This window comes from Kogia breviceps, chromosome 14 (genome assembly GCF_026419965.1).
Source record: "Kogia breviceps isolate mKogBre1 chromosome 14, mKogBre1 haplotype 1, whole genome shotgun sequence".
NCBI lineage: Eukaryota > Metazoa > Chordata > Mammalia > Artiodactyla > Physeteridae > Kogia > Kogia breviceps.
In genome coordinates, this window is record NC_081323.1 from 10,717,846 (window position 1) to 10,737,350 (window position 19,505).

General features: G+C 50.9%; 1 protein-coding gene across 3 annotated transcripts in view; it reads left to right on the forward strand.

Annotated features, from left to right (window-relative positions):
* Window positions 1–5,304: 5,304 nt before the first annotated feature.
* Window positions 5,305–19,505, forward strand: part of RIPOR3 (RIPOR family member 3) — a 73,242-nt gene continuing 59,041 nt past the window's right edge. For all 3 annotated transcript variants that reach the window (XM_067013901.1, XM_067013902.1, XM_059036035.2), the window contains exon 1: window positions 5,305–5,685. In XM_067013901.1, coding sequence (XP_066870002.1) covers window positions 5,683–5,685 — 3 coding nt within the window. In that variant the 5' untranslated portion in view covers window positions 5,305–5,682. The remainder of the gene's footprint in view (window positions 5,686–19,505) is intronic.

Sequence of the window (19,505 nt, forward strand, 5' to 3'; positions counted from 1 at the left end):
TCCCCCAGGGCCAGAGAACAGAGGTTGTACGTAATCTTTCTGTTTACTCATCCTTCCCTGGTGACACATTTCCCTGGGGAATCCGCGTCATTCTCCAAGGCGGGGGAGGAAGGGCCCTCCCTCACTGCCCCGCCCACCTGGCCCTTACTACCTGGGCTGAAATTAGCACTTGGCATTGTAGGTTTCTGTTTACATGCCTGTCTCCCACTAGAACATTTCCTCCTTCTTCATCTCCGTCCCGAAATCCCCAGCCTGGCACGTGGGATGACATCACCTGCCCTGCCGAGGTCACAGGATGCTGTGAGGGGTAGAGATGGGGAAATGGTTTGAAATTGTTACTAATGCTGTGCTGTTGGAAGTTGTGTACCTGTGAGGGCGGCAGAGAAGATTCTGCGGGTGACGGGGAGTGAGTGTGGCCACGCAGGGACTTGAGAGGGTCCTTTGGAGTCGCCACAGATCTCCCCGCCAGGCCACATCTTAGCCTAGTTTCCCCCCAAGGCCAGCAACTCAGCACCACCTTTGCAATTTGGCTACACTCATTTGCCACCTGGGCTCTTATGTACTAAATATTTTTCTTTACATTGATTTATTTTCTCTCCCAACTGTTTGTTTCAACAAATTTCAAACCTGCAGCAAAGTTGGAAGAATAGCTTCAAGAACCCCCAGGACAGGACTTACTTGGTGGCGCAGCGGTTAAGAATCTGCCTGCCAATGCAGGGGACACGGGTTCAATCCCTGGTCCGGGAGGATCCCACATGCCTCTGAGCAACTAAGCCTGTGCACCACAACTACTGAGCCTGTTTGCCACAACTACTGAGCCTGTGCGCCGCAAGGAAGAGTAGCCCCCATTTGCCACAACTAGAGAAAGCCTGCGAGCAACAACGAAGACCCAATGCAGCCCCAAAACAAATAAAATTTAAAAAAAGAACCTATATCCCCCTCACCCAGACACACCAATTGTCAATATTTTGCCACACTTGCTGTCTCTCTGTACATACAGTTAAAAAAAAGCAACATGCAACCACAAATAACAAGTGTTGGAAAGGATGTGGAGGAAAGGGAACCCTCGTGCACTGTTGGTGGGAAGGTAAATTGGTGCAGCCACTATGGAAAACAGCATGGAGGTTCTTCAAAAACTGAAAATAGAGTTACCATATGATCCAGCAGTCTCACTGCTGGGTATGTATCAGAAGAAAACGAAAACACTAGTTCAAAAAGATACATGCACACCTATGTTAATAGCAGCATTATTTACAGTAGCCAAGATATGGAAGCAACCTAAGTTTCCATCAACAGATGAATGGATAAAGACGATGTGGTGGGTATATGTGTATATATATATATATATATATATATATATATATATATACACACACACATATATATACACACACTCACACACTTATAAAGGTACACATACACACACATACATATAAACACACACAATGGAATGAAAAGAATGAAATTCTGCCATTGGCAACAACATGGATGGACCTAGAGAGTATTATGCTTAGTGAAATAAGTCAGGCAAAGAAAGGCAAATAATCTATGTTATCACTTATATGTGGAATCTAAAAATTGAGACAAACGAATGTATATAGTAAAATAGAAACAGACTCACAGGTACAGAAAACAAACTAGTGGTTACCAGTGGGGAGAGGGAAGGGGGAAGGGGCAAGATAGGGTAGGGGATTAAGAGATATAAACTACTATGTATAAAATAGATAAGCAACAAGGATATATTATACAGCACGAGGAAATATAGCCATTGTTTTGTAATAACTTTAAATGGAGTATAGTCTATAAAAATATTGAATCACTACGTTGTACACCTGACACTAATATAGTATTGTAAATCAACTCCACCTCGATTAAAAAAAACAAAGAACAGCAACAACAAAAAAAAACCACGGACTTATTTTTTTTCTGGGTCCATTAAACATAGTTAAATAAATTTTCAATTTTATTTACTTATTTTTTTTCAGTTTTATTGAGATGTAATTGACATACAGCACTGTATAAGTTTGTGTACAACATAATGATGTGACTTATGTACACCATGAAATAATTACTGCAATAACTCCAGTGAGCGTTCATCATCTCATACAGATGCAAAATAAAGGAAAAAGGAAGATTTTCTCCTTGCGATGAGAACTCTTAGGATTCACCCTCCTAACAACTTTCACATATAAGGCATAGCAGTGTTGATTACATTAACTGTGTTGTGCGTTACATCCCTGGTACTTATTTACCTTTCAACCGGAAGTTTGTACCTTTTGACCACCTTCATCCAATGCCCCCTCCCCCAAACCCCCGCCTCTGGTGACCACAAATCTGATCTCCTTTTCTATGAGTTTGTTTTTGAACAATTGACCTACAACACTATGTTAGTTCCTGTTACACTACATAGTGATTCGATATTTCTACACATTACAACATGATCACCACTAAACTTTCAATCTTGGAATAGTTTGAAACTTACAGAAAAGTGGCAAAGACGGTACAGGGAACGCTACGTACCCTGCACCCACTTTCTAATTGTCTCTCTTGTCATCTTACATTGCTATGATACATTTGTCATAACTAATGACCCAATATTGATACATCATTATTAACTAAACTCTGTGCCTTATTAAGGTTTTGTTAGCTTTTCCCTTAGCTGATGGACTCCCTTTTAAACTTAAAAAAATTACAAATAGGGAAGTGGAAGACAGTGGAAAACCGTGATCACTCGCCAAACAGGATTCTAGCTGGATGCTGTTGGCTGCCCACTGACCTAAGCCTGAGGCCTGCTTTCTCTTTGTCAGAAAGAGAGATTAGTAGATAGATGGTAGAGGTGTTAAAGACAGATTAGCACAAAGCTGAGACTCTGTCCCAGGCCAAATGGGATGGGAAGAGAATTGCCACAGGAGTAAAATGCCGTTCCCACTCTAGGGCCAGTGCTGTTCAGTGCCCTGTGTGTCACCCAAAGTCATCTTGGGCGCCGACCCCGTGTGAGGCCCGCTTTGGGAACGGCATGGTCTCGCTCTGCCACAGCCTCAGCGGGCTGGAAACACCAAGTCTGAGACTGCCCGGCTCCAAAGCTGGGGCTCCTTTCTGCCCTGAAGGACGAGGAGGAGGGGTTGGTGCCCCCACTGGCTCAGGGCTGTGAGAAGCATCACTTGTCTTCTCTACAGTAACCCCCCAGCTGAATTCCCAAAGCCCGCAGGCACTGGACAAGTGAGGGACAGAGAGCATTCTGGCGAAGCCCATCGCATCACAGCACATGCAAAGCACCTCGTGTGGAGTACCAGGCTCGCCTGCCTGTTGTGCCTGTGAGATGTGGTCATGCACTTGGTCTGTGAGCAGGAGGGAAACGGCTGAACTGAAACTGTGCTTCTCGGCAGCCCTTTTCTCGGCCTGAAGTCTGAACTTGTTCACTCCTTTAAAACGCTTCAAAATGGTTTTCATGTTTTGTAAGTTAGAGTAGGTGACATTGCTCCCTGAAACCAAGCCATTCCTTTCCAATACTTTGCTTTCAAATATAGATCTGCTGGCCTCCTTTCCAGGAGACCTAAGCCCACTCCGGAGTAACTTTGACAGCTGCCTGGCTCTTAAGGAATTTCACTCAGTGCAAAGTCACTTTTGGCTCTGGGTCCCAACACCTGACTAGAGGTGATCAAACTGGAGTGCTTGTAGAACTTCTGGGTTCACTCCTCAGGACTGCTGTTCAGTTCTCAGCTGACAGATTATAGAATCCTTTGAGCTAGTCCAAGGAGGCAAACGGGTGGATGAAATTTTCTCCGAGTATGGGCTGCAATGTCACTGGTGAAGGAAGCTGGTTGGAATCTAGGTAATAGATGAATCCATTTTCACTCTTCAGAATGAAGCTGCTACAGGTAAGAGTACCACCCTTAAACTTCTGCCTCCCCCACTTCTCAGAGGTAAAGGCTCAGGGTGGTTTATATCCTTCCAGACTATTTTCCTGGCTTTATGTGTTTCCATAGCATTTCATTTTATGTGTGTGTAAGGGTGGAGGGTTACACAATCAGAATGATATTGAATGTATCATTCTGACCCTATTTTCACTCAATAATATGTCTTGGAGACCCATCTCCATTGTTACATACAGATGCAGCTCACCCTCTAAATCCCTGCCTGGGATAGTACAATTCTTTCGTATTCTATTTAACCAGTCATTTTTTTTTTGATGGATATTTAGTTCCAATGTTGCCTGTGATAAACATTTTTTTTTTTTTTTTTTTTTTAAGCAAACCTCTATGTGCATGCCACCTTGTGGGTGTGCATTAAGTGATGTTCTGGGTGGCAGCTTTTGCTCATTTCTGGTTTTTAAAGGTCTTGCCAATTACCCTTCAGAGTATGCGTGTTTGTGGTTGTGGGAAGGGGTGTCAGTTTCTCTTCTTTGGGGCTGTTTATTCCTGATTTCTTGTCTGCAGTGGCTGCAGGGTGGCAGGGAGCCAAGGGGCAGCAGAGAGAAATTTATCCCTAGGTGTTACAGGCTGGGAGGCACCATGGCTGGGGGGGTGGGCTCTCCGAGGTGGCGATGAATGGGGCCTTTGTTCCTGGGTCCATCCCTGAGCAGAATCCACCGAAAGCCGAGTGCCTAGGTGACCAAAGGAGCAGTGCGTTGGAGCAGTGCGTCGTATCTGGACTCCATCCTTGACTGGGACACACTGTCAAGTTCATCGGAGTTCTACACACCCACGTAATGGGGGTTGGGCGGTGGGGCAAACCCTGAAATAATTAGGTTGTAAAGAAAGAAAAGAGGCAGTAAAAGAGGCTGACCACTAGCTGTAAAGATGTAAAGGGAAAAGGCCAAGCTAATTTACATCCCAGGAGAAGTGGGAGGTGCAGAGGGGGCTTCGGGGGAACCAGGACAAGAGGAAGGGGTGTACGGAGGACCGGATCTGGGACAGAGGCAGGGAACAGATGGGAAAGAGGGAAGAAAGGCGGGAAAGGAGAAAAAGTGAGGAGGGGGACCCGAAAGTGGCAAGGTAAGAAGAGGGCGGGGGAGGGAGGGGAGGCCGGGTCCCGTCTGTTTGTGATTAGCACGAAGCCCGGTGCAGAATGAGTAAACAGAAACTTCCAGGCCTCTCCACACCCCCCTCTGAGGCAAAGCAGAAATCAGATGCTCCGTGATTAATCATGGAGAGTTCAGGACACGACCACAAACGCTGTACGGACTTGAAATTAGCTGCCTTTCCCGGTCCCCTTGCCAAGATGCGAGTGGGGGTGGGCCGTGAAGGGGTGGGGCTCCGCCTGCAGGGGGCCAGCATGGAATTCTCCTTGGCAGAGCTCAGAGTGACACTGACGGGCAATCGGCCGTGGCCAGAGCGGCAGGCAGCATCCGGGGGGAACGGGGCCGGCCGGGGGGGGGGGGGTGCCCCAGGCGGGCTTCCTGGAACCCCGGCTCCGCGGCCGCCTGCACCCTGACACAGGCCGGATAAGAGCCAGGCTGCTTTATCGGAGCCCGGCTGGCGGCCACGCGCCGTCCCCGCGGCACCACGAGGAAGACCGCGGGCAGGGGGTCCTCCGAGGCCATCTTCCGAGCGGCCAGTCCGGACAGGCTGGTTTCCCGAGCCCCGCAGCCGATGGGAGCCGACGCTCGCTTCAGCGATAGAGAAAGCCGAGTGGCTTCCAGGAGGACGGCGTGACACGGCCCTGAATGTCGAGACCTGCTCGATGGTGAGTGCGAAGCGACTGCTCCGTGTGCAGCTGGCGTGGACCAGACTTTAGAGGGAGTCGGGGTATGTGAGGAGGGCATCCGCACATCCCACCTGGAGCTCCCCCAAGCGCTGAGGCTGAGATGAGATGGCAGCGTCTTGCTGTGTGGCTTTGGGCAACTTCTTTCCCCTCTCTGGGCCTCCCTTTGTCCATCCCTACAATGAGGGGTTGAACTAGGTGATCTTTAAGGGGCTCTTACTAGGACTACTGTTTTTTCCTTGTTTTTAGCAGCGCCAGGCAGCTTGCAGGATCTTAATTCCACGACCAGGGAATGAATCCCGGCCCATTCAGTGAAAGTACAGAGTCCTAACCACTGGACTCCAGGGAATTCCCTATGACTGCTATGTTTTGTGGGTCTGCTGCATGCCAGGCACTGTGCCAGGCATTGCTGAAGCTTTAACTCAGAGAATCCCCATGAGCCCCTGGCAGGACAGGGATTATTACTCTTATTCTCGTTGTACATGGAGCAAATGGAGGCACAGAGAAATGAAGTGACTTGCCCAAGGTCACACAGCTGGTCGGTGGCAGAGATGAGAATCAGATCTCAGAAGCTCTCCACCTCCAGGAGTAGCTGGGACTTCTGTGTTCTCTGAGTCCGTGACTATCCCAGGAAGCAGAGGTGAAGGAGGAGAGGGTGTCAGGGGAGTGTTATGTGTACGAGGAAGCAGAACAGTGGGACAGACGAAGCAGCAGGCTGATCAGCCTGCAACTATTTAGAGGGTATGTCAGCCCAGGGAAGGGCAGGGGCTCCTGGCTTGAATGGAGACGGCCTGATACCACTTGCTGCACGAGGCTCCCGGGGAATGAGAGAAGAGAGTTAATATTAGGCAGGGCTGGGGAGAGCTGGGGGTGGGGAGAGTGGCACATGCCTCTATGAGGTTTTGTTCCAGTTTTATTTTGTCTTTTCAAAAATCTGTTTCGAATCATTCTGGGCCCCCACTGCTCCTCTGGACGAAACAGAATTGTGAAACACATACAGTGCTTTCCACATGCCTCCCTTGGGGGGAAAATCACATATTAATATTATCGTAGGCTATTTGCATATACATCCCTGAAGCTGTGGTGACAGCGGCCAAGAGATAAGATGCAGATATAGTCAGCTAGTGTCTCCCTGGCAGCGACAAGGAGGATGCATGTTACATCAAGGGCTGGGAAATCCACAGCAGGGCTGTGGCAGGTGGGAAGTCCCTCGGGTGCCAGCCGCCTGGGTAGAGCTGGAAGTCCCAGCACCCAGATATGGCCTCCTCTTTTCTCTTCCCTTGGAAAATTCCATCCCGCGGCAGCTCTGTACTCACTCCTTTTCTTTCTGGGACTGGCCCAGACCCTCTGCCTTGGTCTTGAGTCGAGACCCGACTGGTGGTCCTAGCTCAAGAGTGACCAACTTGTCCCAGGAGACCCCCTCAGTCCCGGGCAAACCAGGACAGTTGGTCACCCTACACAGTTCTGCCCTTGATTTTTGTAATCTTGAGCAAGTCACTCCCTTCTCTCATCTATAAAACGAGATTATTTTAGGAAATCTCTAAAATTTCTTTGCAACTCTAAATTGCTGTGACTCTGCCTGGAAGGCACTTATGTTCTAAATGGGGGTGAGACACAAGCTTAAAGAGGAGGAAAATCTCCCCGCGAGTCCCCCAGTGCATCAGGGAAGGCGCCGGAGGAGACTGGGATTAAGATGGGCTGGAAGAAGTGATTTCTGGCCTGCAGTGCCCCGTGACTGCTCTCAGCGAGAACAGTCCTAGGACCCCGCAAGCTTCAGAAAAGCCTCATGAAATGCTGAAAGCCCAGCTCAGTCCCGCAGCTTAGGTTTGGCACAGAGTGATTGAACCTAGATGTCTGCCACTTACGGAGCCCTCACCTACGCGTCATTGGAAGCTCAGCACCCCCCAGGGTCCCCCAGTTCTTTCTGGGGAGCTCCAAAGGGATGCTTCACATTGGCTTGCAAACTGGTCCCTCTCCTCTGCCCCCAAGGCCACTGGGAGAAGCTTCACTGTTGCCAGCACCCATCTGGTGGGGCCAGACTCCAACTGCTTAGTGCCCGAGCTGCTCTGGGTTCTGGGCAGAGGTGGAGGGAACGGCTTCGCCCCCAGCCCGTGACACTCTCTGCCGTGTGGCCCCTGCACGGGTGGTGTGCTGGACCCAGCTTGGACCGGCTCGCAAAAGCCGACTGTCAGATTTTCAGGAATTTGGTGAACTCGTTGCTAACCAGAGCCATTATTAAAAATTAAGCTACATAAACTTATAAGTAAATAAATTTAATTAAAAACAAAGGTTGTGAGGCTTCCCTGATGACACAGTGGTTAAGAATCCGCCTGCCAATGCAGGGGACATGGGTTCGAGTCCTGGTCCGGGAAGATCCCACATGCCGCGGAGCAACTAAGCCCGAGCGCCACAACTACTGAGCCTGCACTCTAGAGCCCACGAGCCACAACTACTGAAGCGCACACACCTAGAGCCCGTGCTCCGCAACAAGAGAAGCCACCGCAATGAGAAGCCCATGCACCACAACGAAGAGCAGCCCCCGCTCGCTGCAACTAGAGAAAGCCCGCGCGCAGCAACAAACACCCAACGCAGCCAAAAAATAAATAAATAAATGAAATAAATAAATAAATAAACCCAAAAAACAAAGGTCGTAAGTACTCAAAACTCATCACTTTCCAGTTTTTAAAACTACACGTTACTGATACTGGTTCTCCTGGGGATATTCACGTCCCGTGTGTCTGTCTGGTCGGAACACCCCCTGACAGTGCACTATTGCAGATTTCTTCCCAATTCCGTTTTTTTGCAACTTAAGTTGGTAGCCTGAAGTCGGCCATGGTGGGAGTAATTACACTACGGGAATTGGCAAACAGTACAGCTCAGGGCTTGATTTATTGTTTTGTTGATTGTCTAGATCAACAGACAAAGTGATCTAGACAAAGAAAGGGAGGGAGAAAAGGATGATGCAGGTTAAACATAAAAATGTGTCATGTCTCTAATTGTTACAGTGGGAATAACACCCAAAAGCGGGGAAGTTGTACACTTCCTGCTTTTTGGTTGGTGTATCATTTTTGTCTCAGTCCTTAAGGTAAAGGCAGATATCAGCCAACGTTCTGGAAAGAACTACAGTCACTCATCAATTACAACCATAGGGTGACAACAGATACAAGAGTTGGGGGCAAAACTCAACAAAAATGTCCTGTGTGAATCAGCTGAGTATATGAAATTTACAAAAGGGGGGGCTATTATACATTTTATGTTTATCTGTAAGTCGTGTGCTACACATCCTTTACATCAATACAATCTATAGTAAACCTGAGAATATATGTGTTTATGTGTGCAGGCATGAGCGCCTATATTTGTACACATGTGTGCACGTGCACACACACACATACACTTTCCCCTGGAAAGCTGGTTGTTAAACCTTTACCAACACACCACTGGCCCCATAGCATATATGCTTGTGCCCAGGGCACAAGAAATCTTGTCATGGACCGTCCTCAGCTCTCACCCAAAGGGATTCAAACTCCAGGCACTGGGCCTTGGACGCAATCCCTCAACTTCCTCCTCTGGCCTCCAACAAACCCAACAGCCAAACTCCTCTCTCCTGCCCTAAGCGCTGGAATGGATGCAGAGATCGGGAGGGCCAGAAGGTGTTATTTGCGCCGGCTGCCTCCAGGGCCCCAGCTCAGGCGGCACAAAGGCCCTGGGTCCCCGCATTCTCGGTGCCCCCCCATTCGTGCCCTCCCGCCCCTCCACATTCGCAGGGCGTTTCCTGGGCCCATCGGGGGCAGCTCCCTGTAAATTCCATCCCTTTTCAGGTCTCGCTCCTGTCATCCTTGATTTTCATGCACAACACATGATTCTCTAATCAAAATGGCGTCTTGGAACATGGAGGAGGAACAGCTAAGCCAAACCTATTGGAAAGTTCAGACAACTTTCTATTTTTAGAAAGCCTAGGAGCCAGGTGGGCCCTTTCCAGTCTCCCAGGCCGGCAAGCACGAGAGGAAAATATTTCTCATTCCCCTGTTCTGCCTTCTTACAGGCCTAGCCAAGGAGGAGGCCCAGGTGGGGACAGTGGCCGCCTATGAGAAGTGAGTCTGGTATGGCAGGAAGCGAGCCCTGCCCACAGCAATCTTAAAAGGAGCTAAAACCAGGTTTTTTGATTCTTTTATTTTGCATGTAGAAAGGGCAATCCTGACTTTAAATCTCAGTGGGTCCTGCTCCAGGTAACCACTGTCTATTCTTCCAGACCATTCATTCACTCCTACATGGAATTTTAATGTTCAAAAATGAGGTCATTCTTACATTTTATTCTGCATCTTCCTTTTCTCACTTGACAATACACCCCGGGTGTCTTTTCCTGTTAGCACAGGAAGACCTAAACCACTCCTTTCAATGCCTGCATAACAGAAGCCCCAGGAGGTTGTGAGAAGGGAGCCCTTTTGACAACCACATCTCTTATTTTCAAACCAGGTCTCAAACTTTCTGGACTGCAAAACACATGAGTAGAGCCCAGCTGCTTCCATTTTTCAGTAAAAAAGACATTCTATTGGCTCTACCCTCAACCTGTCCCCGGAAGCTGATGGCTTCCCGTCACCTCCACGGCCGCCACCCCCGTCCCCGCGGCCATCATCCCTCTCTGGACCATTGTGGTTGCCTCCTCACTGACGTCTCTGCTTCTCCTCTTGCCTCTCTGATGGGCAGCCAGCAGGTCTTATTAAAAGGAAGTCAGATCCTGCCCCTCCTCTGCTCAGGACACCCTCCTCCCCGCAGGCCTGGCTCCCTGCTCCTAACCACGGCCACCAGGCCCCGCAGAGTCTGGACCTCATCTCCAGATTCTGCCCTGCCCTGCCCCTCACCACACTCACTGTTCTCAAGTGAGCCAGGCTCAGTACTGCCTCAGGACCTTTGCACTTGCCTTCCCCTCTGCCTGGGACACTCATTCCCAGATCTCCACTTGGCTCACTCCGTACCTCTTTCCATCATCTAAAAATAATATATTATTTTTCTTTTTCAAAATATCCTCTACTAGAATGTGAGTTTCCTGAGGGCAGGATTTTTTTTTTTTTTTTTGCCTGTTTTGTTCAGTGCTGTATCCCATAGTAGGTACTCAGTGAAGACTTATGGCATCTTTGCTTTGCTATGTTGCCGAGGGTGACAAAGCAGTCAGACTGAATTAGGGTCCCTGGGAACCTCTAGCTGCATGCTACATTTCATTTATGAATACAGCATTTTAATAGCCCGTGCTAACTCACCAAGCGGCCGCTCCTTTGCAAAACAATCAGAGTCTGTGGAATCGTGCGTCCTCACACGTGCCCGTCAGACCAACCAGGCCCAGGTTCCAGACTCTTCACGTGGCCCCGGTACTCACCCCACTTGTCTGTCTCAGGTGGGCTTGGAGGACCCGGTAAACAACTCCCTCTTTCTTACCTGAGTTCGGATAAACCCAGGAGTCAGGCAGGTGATGGGACACGGATTCTCTCTTGGCCAGGTGGCTGTCACCATGTTGTCCCTTGAATTGAATCCCCTCTGCCACCACCCAGTGCTGCCGGCAGCCCTCCGCTGAGGAGTGAGCCTAGCATCGCCCTCCAAACTCACTCCCCAGGGGAGAGTGAGTGAGGGGAGGGGAAAGCCCTGCAGGTGGGGGCATGAGGAGGTGGGCTTAAGTGGTGGCTCCAGACCATTGGTTGCACCCACCCGCCAGATGGCAGATAGGCTGATGCCTGGTTGACAGCAGTGGGAACTGCCCAAGGTCTTTTCTCACTTGCCCAGTGGCACCCGTTAGATCCCTGGTCCCCAAATCCAGGTCCAGAGAGCTTTCCTCAAGTCTTTAAAAAATGGACCTCAGGTGACTTGAATTACTCACAACCCAGGTGAAAGAGACAATTGAATCTCCCCATTTACCCACCCAACCCACAAACAGCTGTGACAATTATTTATAACCAGGTATGTGCTCCTTCCTACTGTGGCAGCTACTATTTGAATTTTGTGTTTATCTTTCCCTTGGTTTTTAAAGAATTGTAGTAAGATATCCATAATATAAAATTTACCATTTTCCAGGGTGCAGTTCTGTGGCACGTAGCACACTCGCAATGCTTTGCAATCATCGCCGGCATCCATCGCCAGAATGTTTTCATCATCCTGATTTCCCTTGTTTAAAAAAATAGTATTATCACTCACATATTTATGCCATAATAATATATTATTTACTTTTACTTTTTTTTTTTTTTTTTTTTTTGTGGTACGCGGGCCTCTCACTGCTGTGGCCTCTCCCGTTGCGGAGCACAGGCTCCGGACGCGCAGGCTCAGCGGCCATGGCTCACGGGCTCAGCCGCTCCGCGGCACGTGGGATCTTCCCGGACCGGGGCACGAACCCGTGTCCCCTGCATCGGCAGGCGGACTCTCAACCACTGTGCCACCAGGGAAGCCCTACTTTTACTTATTTTTGAACTTTATAAAAAGATATATGTTGTCTTGTGGTACCTATGTGTTCTTAAAGCATTTTATCACTAAAGTTCATCTGTGGCTGCATATGGCTTGCTGTTGATTCATTTTCACTGCTGTATACTATTCTGCGGTATGCCAGAATTTGTTTTCCAAGTCTATGGGTCTTTGGGCTGTTTCCACTTATCTGTTTGCTGTTATAAACAGAATTGCTTTGAGCATTCTTGCACTTGTCCTAGTACATTCATGCTGGCGTGTGTCTCAGATGTGTGCCCGGGAGTAGGATTGCTGGGTCGTAGGAAATATGAAATAACATACTGAACTATTTTCCAATGTGGCTGTACCGATTCACACCCACCCTCAACCATGTGGCATTTGTCAGATGTCTTACTTTTTTGCCACTTGAATGAGTGGAATTTCCCCTGGATCTCGACCACCACCACATGGACAGGCCCAGCTGCCATCGGCTCTGTCTCTCCAGGTCAGCGTACCCAAGCCTGAGAGGGCTGGGTATGCACCACATCTCTGTGGTATGGCTGCTCCTGGAGGGGAACCGAGCCTGACAGCTATGCTATAGGAAGCAAAATGTGGGGTAGGGATTAAAGACCTTGCCCTGATAGCATCGACCTCTCCTTCCTCCCCTTCCCCTGCTTTTTTTAAGTCTGACTCTCATCACATGTGGGAAACAGTGTGTTGGGGGTAAGGGTAAATCCTCACCGTGAGACAGGCACTTTTCCACACACTTTACATGTATTGCTGTAAATTCACTCAACCCTCAGGTCCCGCAAGTGGAGGTGCTCTTATAAGCCCCACTTTACAGGTCTGGAAACTGATGAACAGAGAGGTTAAGTAACTTGCCTGGAATCACACAGAGTTGGGTTTGGATCCAGCTTGTCTGGCTTCCTCTGGAGTTTATTCCCCCTCTTGGTAGAGCTTAGCAGTTAAGTGTTGCAAACTCTTCAGTCCTACAGACTTGGGTTCAAATCCTGGATCCCCTACCACTGTGCTGTGTGATTCTAGGCAAATTACTTCACCTCTCTGCACCTCTAAAGTGGCAAGAGCTCTCTTTTCCAGAAGCCTCATGAAGTGTTCCTTTCTTGTGCCGTGTTGTTTCTTGTCGGCTTGTACGCCCATTCCTGAAATATCCCTGGAATACGCTCCTTGGCATGAGCAACTGACAAGGCTTATCCTTGGAGCTGAGGGGGAATCGATTCCACCCGAACCAGTGTCGGCGAATCAGGGCCTGAGGTGTCCCAAAGCCAGCTGCTGTTCTTGGGAGAAGGGCAGGGGTGCTGGGCAACAGGAGTGGAGCCGTCCACTCCAGTCTGGACTGGTCTGGCCATTGACCTCGGTGACCATCTTATTGCCAGAAGGGCCAACCGGGATGAGTGGTGACTGGCACAGGCCGTCTGGCCTCGCCCATGGGAAGCTGACGGCCGTGCTCGGGCCATTGCACACACACACGTCTGGAATACCTATTCTGGAGGGTAATTCCCAGGGAGAAAGCATGTTTATACTTTTTGCGGGGGGAGGGGGCCGGGAAGATTCCATTTCTGTTGCCAATTAGCTCTGCTTGAGAACAGCTTTTCTCAACACCAACATGTTGGCCGTCCAGGCTCGAGTTCTGTTGATTAGCTCAAAGTGGGGGAGAAAAGTGATTTTTCTTTCCTTCCTCTGCCTCCAGCCGTGATAGCCGGCTGTTAGTGATGAAAGGGGTCCTGTAGCTCATTTAGTTTTCCTTGTCATGACTCCAGGAAAGGCTGTAAAAATCATCAGTGGGCCCCGCGGGCCGTAATTGGCTGGAGGGGAAGTTGGCTACCACAGCGGCTGAGTTATCAGAATCCGCTTCAGTCGAGGACGCCTCAGTCAAGCCTCTTCTAATTGCACCTGCTCCCCAGGCTGGCACAGGGCAGGGAGTGCTGAAGGGTGTCTGCGTGCCTCTCTTCCTTCCTGCGTTCCAAGAGCGCCAGGGCTCTTGTCAAGACAGAGAAGCTGGGAGACCATGTGGCCGGCTGTTCCCTAGCCAGCCTCTGTTGCCCTCACCCAAATCTCAGCTCCGCGGTGCGTAGCGGTGAGCTGCGGACGAGGGACTTGAGCTTTTCGTGCCTCACTTTCCTCATTTTAAAGTGATGGTCATGGTCCATCCTGAGATTGCTGTAAGGACCAAATGAGTGGATACACTTGGAAGAGATCCTGACCACATGTAAAGTCCTTCCTAAACGTCAGTTTTTATTATGGACTCAGGATCTCCTCTGACGCTTGAGTCATATGTGATTGTACCAAAGTATCTTAACCCAGTCCCCTGTTGATAGACGTGACATTGGTTCCAGTCTTTTGTGATTGCAAGTCTTGCTGCATTGAATGACCTGTAGCTTTGTGTATCCACCCCTCCCCGGGGTATGTGAACCCCACGATAACCTTGGCTCTGGACTTTCCTCCCCGGGGCCTGCAGAATGAGGAGAGATGTGTGGGCCACGGGCCAGCCCCGGCCTGGCATGCAGACCGGCCTGTGGGGCAGGGCAGGGTCAGGCCCTCCCGAGCTAGGTGGGACAGATTCCTCTGAGTCCCTCAGAGGAGTGAGGCCATCTGGTCCCCAAGTTTCTGGCAAATGCCTGAGCTGGCCTGGACAGAGGAAATCTGTGCCATGCAGGTTCAGCCCATCTTTTGCGATCCCCTTCCTCCAGGAAGACCCCTGGGATCTCTGTTCCAATACTCTTGGATGTCTCTGCATGGATTTAGTACCATGGTGTCCGGCTCCCTTTTGCAGGGACAGGAGGAGTCAGGAAGGCTGGATTTTGGTCCTGACTTCTTAGCTCTCCACCCATGTAACCCCCAGGGCCTCCGTGTCCTCATCTGTATGAACCGTATAATAACAATAGTGGTGAAAACTCCTCAGGAAGGTCTTGGGAGGTCTCAGCAATGCAACATTGGTGGAATGTTTGACCCTGTGTCGGGCACGAGAGACACAAGCTCAGGTTAGGAATGTCGCATCTATGGGAGGGTCCAGGCTCACCTCGCCCACTGGGCCGTGGGTACTTGCAGGCCGCAGCATCTGGTCTGAAATCGAGGATAAACAGAGTCCAGCCTAACTGTGTGGGCTCGGGCAAGTCTTCCTCCCTCTGGACTGAGTCTTCTTTCAGAAATGGGGGTTCTGATGATTCCTATCTAGTAGGTTTGTTTTCGGAATTAAATGAGGCAAAGCACATAATGCTTTGGATCTAGCAAATGCTCAATAAATGCTGGCTACTGCTGATATTGTTAATCTTCAGTGTTAACAGTCATATATATCCTCCCAGAAACCAGCACAGTGCCGTGCATGCAGTGGGTACTTGGTGAATCAAATGCATTGACCGACAGGGCCAAGTCTGCTGGTTATAAAGTAGTGTCTGAGGGAGGCACTGACGGAAGACCCCATTTCTCATGTTGTTGACCTCCTTAGAGAAAATAGAGGAAAACCACCCAGTATGATCTGACCTGTGGTTATGCCATCTGCTGGTACTTAACTCCATGCAATGCTGAATGAGGTGACAACACCCCCATTTTACAGATAAGAAAACTGAGGTCCAGAGATGGGAGAGCCTCACCCTGCGCCCCACAGCCAGCCCACAGCACAGCAGGGGCCGATCCACTTCTCCTGACCCTTAGCCCCGTGCAGGAAATGGACCGTGGGGACGAGATACAGTGTCCCTCTGTGACCAGAGCTCGTGCACATTTCTGACATTTTTGCCTCTTGGGACAAAGGGTGAAGAAACTCAGATGAACTGTTTTTGTTTCCCGATGGACAAACACTCCTGACCCAGTGTGAGGGATGTTTGCTGCTGGATTGGATCGGAAGTGTGGTTTTTGCCTGGGTTTCTCCCCCTCCTCTGTACCCGACTGCAGGGCGACTGAAGAAAATCCAGGGAGGGCAAATCCAGGGATGACCTTAGGAATTCTTCCAGAGTATCTGAAGGGTCAGGGGCTCCCTGCACTCTGGATGCTGGCAGCCTCGGGTCCGCGCCCAGTGTGCTGTTGGACCTGCCCCGAACGAGAGAGCAAATGAAAGAGCAGGTGTTCACTGCCCTCACTGGCCCTCTTCCGTGTGTCCTCTCCTCTTATAAAGACACCAGTCATTGGATTTAGGGCCACCCGAATACAGTACGACCTCATCATAACTAGTTACATCTGCAAAGACTATTTCCAGAGAAGGTCATGTTCTAAGTCTCTGGGTAGACATGAATTTTGGGGGGACACCATTCAACTTAAGACACCACCTAATAAATATTTGCCACTATTTTTTTTTTGCGTTCCACGGGCCTCTCACTGTTGTGGCCTCTCCCGTTGCGGAGCACAGGCTCCAGATGCACAGGCTCAGCGGCCATGGCTCACGGGCCCAGCTGTTCCGCGGCATGTGGGATCCTCCCGGACCGGGGCACGAACCCGCGTCCCCCGCATCGGCAGGCGGACTCTCAACCACTGCGCCACCAGGGAAGCCCAGTATTCGCCATTATTAACACTCCCTTCACCACCTATTGAAGCAGTACACACCACGTGGCAGGCACTTCTCTGGGCTTCTTTTATTCCTTCTCTCATTTGGCCCTCTCTGAAGCTGTGTGAAGTGGTCCTGTGATTATCTCTGAGGCCCAGATAGGTGAACTGACTTGCCCTAGGTCACACAGCTGGCAAATAGCAAAGCTGGGCTTCAGACCCTTTTCTTTCTGACTCCAAAGCTGGCCAGATTTTGAGACGCTCCAATCTCCCCCCGAGAGCTTGGGGTTGCCGTACTTTCCTTCCCAGAATCCCAGTATCTGAGATAGGCTTGCTCCCGGCCTGCACCTCTTTCCGGAAACATCCCGCCCAGAGAGGCTGTAAAGGGACAGGGGAGGAATCTTGTCTTTACCGTGGGAACCTGAGGCTGTGCTCTGCATCGGGTTGCCAGTGCTGGGTCTCCTGCGGCAGGAAGCTGACGTGCCACGCCATCCCTCACGTCTGGGGACATTTTAGGAGTCTTGACTGGGGGCTACAAATGGAAAAATGGTCCGTTAAGGTGTGATTTATTCATCATCAAGACAATGCTATTAAATGCTCGCAAAGTGACTCACTCTGGCAGGTCGACAAGCCCCGAGTTCTCGGGCCAGGCCCGGCCACGGCCTTGCGGCATTGGTGGGGCTGTTTCTGTGATGGTGGCATCGGCGAGGGGAGAGTAGGGCCTGGTGGGGCTGGGATGGGGCTCCGACAGAGACGAATGAGCGCGCGGCCAGATGACGCTCTGCAGTTTTTTGTTTTTTGTTTTTTATTAAGTGGAAAGAACTTGCTTTGGCTAATGGGAGACACGTGCAATTAGGAGTCAGGAAAGAAAACTTGTAATTTCCAACAACTGGGACTCCGGGGCCAGGAAATAGTTGCTCTGTCAGATTGGAGAGAGTGAGTGGGCTGGAGACCCCTGGGGAGGTCGGGCGTCCCCGAAGGACAAAGCCAGCCTGCAGCACTTTGTGTGGGAGGTTGATGAGCCTGGTGAGTAGGTAGGGGCTGGACGGACACACGGCAGAGAGCACACCCTCAAAGCCAGACTACCTGGGTCCCGATCCTGGTTCCCCTGCGTGCAGCCCCTTAGACAGCCCTATGTGGGCGAATGATGAGTAGGCCATGATTTTGGGGAGTTGGGTTTGATTTAACCCACCTCACCCTCTGATTAGAATGGTCGGAATGTAAGATAGGGATTGTAACAGACCTCCCTTGGGGGCTTGCGGGGACGGCCTGAGCTAACGGCATAGAGCAAGTTCTTATTCACACCAGCCATTGTCAGGACGGCGATCCCGTGGGGCGATGGCCGCGTATGGAGAAGAGCCGAGGCTAGCAGCGCGCCAGCTTCCGGCTGTGGCTCCAGGGCCAGGCTCCTAACTCACCCGCTGCCCACTGGGCAGGAGCCTTCTGTTTCCTCGGGGCAATTGGGAGCCCAGTACCGAAGTGGTCGTCACCTAGCTTGGGCAGCCCGTGTGCCCAGCATCCAAGAAGCTGTGGGATCAGCTGGACCCAGGAGGAGGGCTGGGGTTACCCCCAAACCACTACCTGCCACAGCTGAGTCGCCCATGGGCCGCCAGCGTGTCCACGCCTGTGGACGTCAAAGGTCTGACTCACATTCCCATCTTCGGAGCGACAGCAGGACAGACAACGGCCATGTGGCCCCTGTGGCCCTCTGCTCAGGGGGCTCCAACCCTGGATGAGAGGAAGGGATGGACACGTGTCTCTGTGGGGCGGGAGGGCGGGGGTGAGCCGCGCGGCAGATCCAGCTCGGGGGCGGGGATCACGTAGGCCTGGGCCGGGGAGCGCTGGGCATCGAAGTCATCGGGCCCCGTGAGCTGCATCTGGCCTGAAAGTCTGTTCTCCCAATCTGGAGTCAGGCGCCTGTCGCCGTGTGAAGGCTAAGGCCCGACCTCTTCCCCTTTGTCCCATCACCGCCAGGTCTGACTGCTCGGGGGCCACGGCCAGGCCATGACACTCGTGCCAGCTGGCTGCAGCTTTCCCACAAAGACCAGTTTCTGGAGCTCTCAGATGCCGTGGCTCTCGGCTTGTTTACTTCCACGGCGCCAAGCCTGGACAGCTTTGGGGCAACAGCAGCCCCGTGGGGAACATAATCCATGAAGAAGGGACAGCAGAACCCAGCGTCGGGGTATGGGGGAGGCCACAGGATGCTGGGAGCCCCGGCGGTAGGCAGCTGTGAGCACAGTCCTCTGGAGCCCCAGGAAGGCCCTGGTCGGCAAAGTGAGGATGGAGGTAAGGCTTCTCTGCGGTGGAGGACCTCTCCCCGTGGGAGAGCGGGGCACTGACCTTGTGACAGCTGCTCAGTGAGGGCTCTTCGCAGCTTCATTCCGACCTACCCTTGGGCTTCATTCCCCGATTCTGTGATCTTTGCAACGCTCAGCCAGGGGTCCCACTCATTCATTCGTTCATCCATTTTCTTGGTCCTCACAATGAAGCTAGAAGGTGAGGAGGTTATAGGAGCACTAATTACTGGCAGTTATATAGCACGTATCATTATGCACATTTTTAGATGAGGGAACACGTAAAGTTTGAGTAATTGGTTCCCAGGCACAGAGGTAACGAGGGGCTGTATTAGTTATCTATAGCTGCGTAACACACGATCTCAAAACTGAACGGCTTAAAACAGCCCGTGTTTATAATCTCAAAGTTTCTGCAGGTTGGGGGTCCAGGCCTGCCTCAGCTGGATCCTCTGCTTCAGGGCCTTTCATGGGCTGCAGTCAAGGGGTCAGGGGGCTCCAGTCACCTCAAGGTCCAACTGGGGCAGGATACATTTCCAAATTCTCTCAGCGGTGCAGGCAGGATGCAGTTTCTCCACAGCTGTTGGTGGGAGGCCCTCT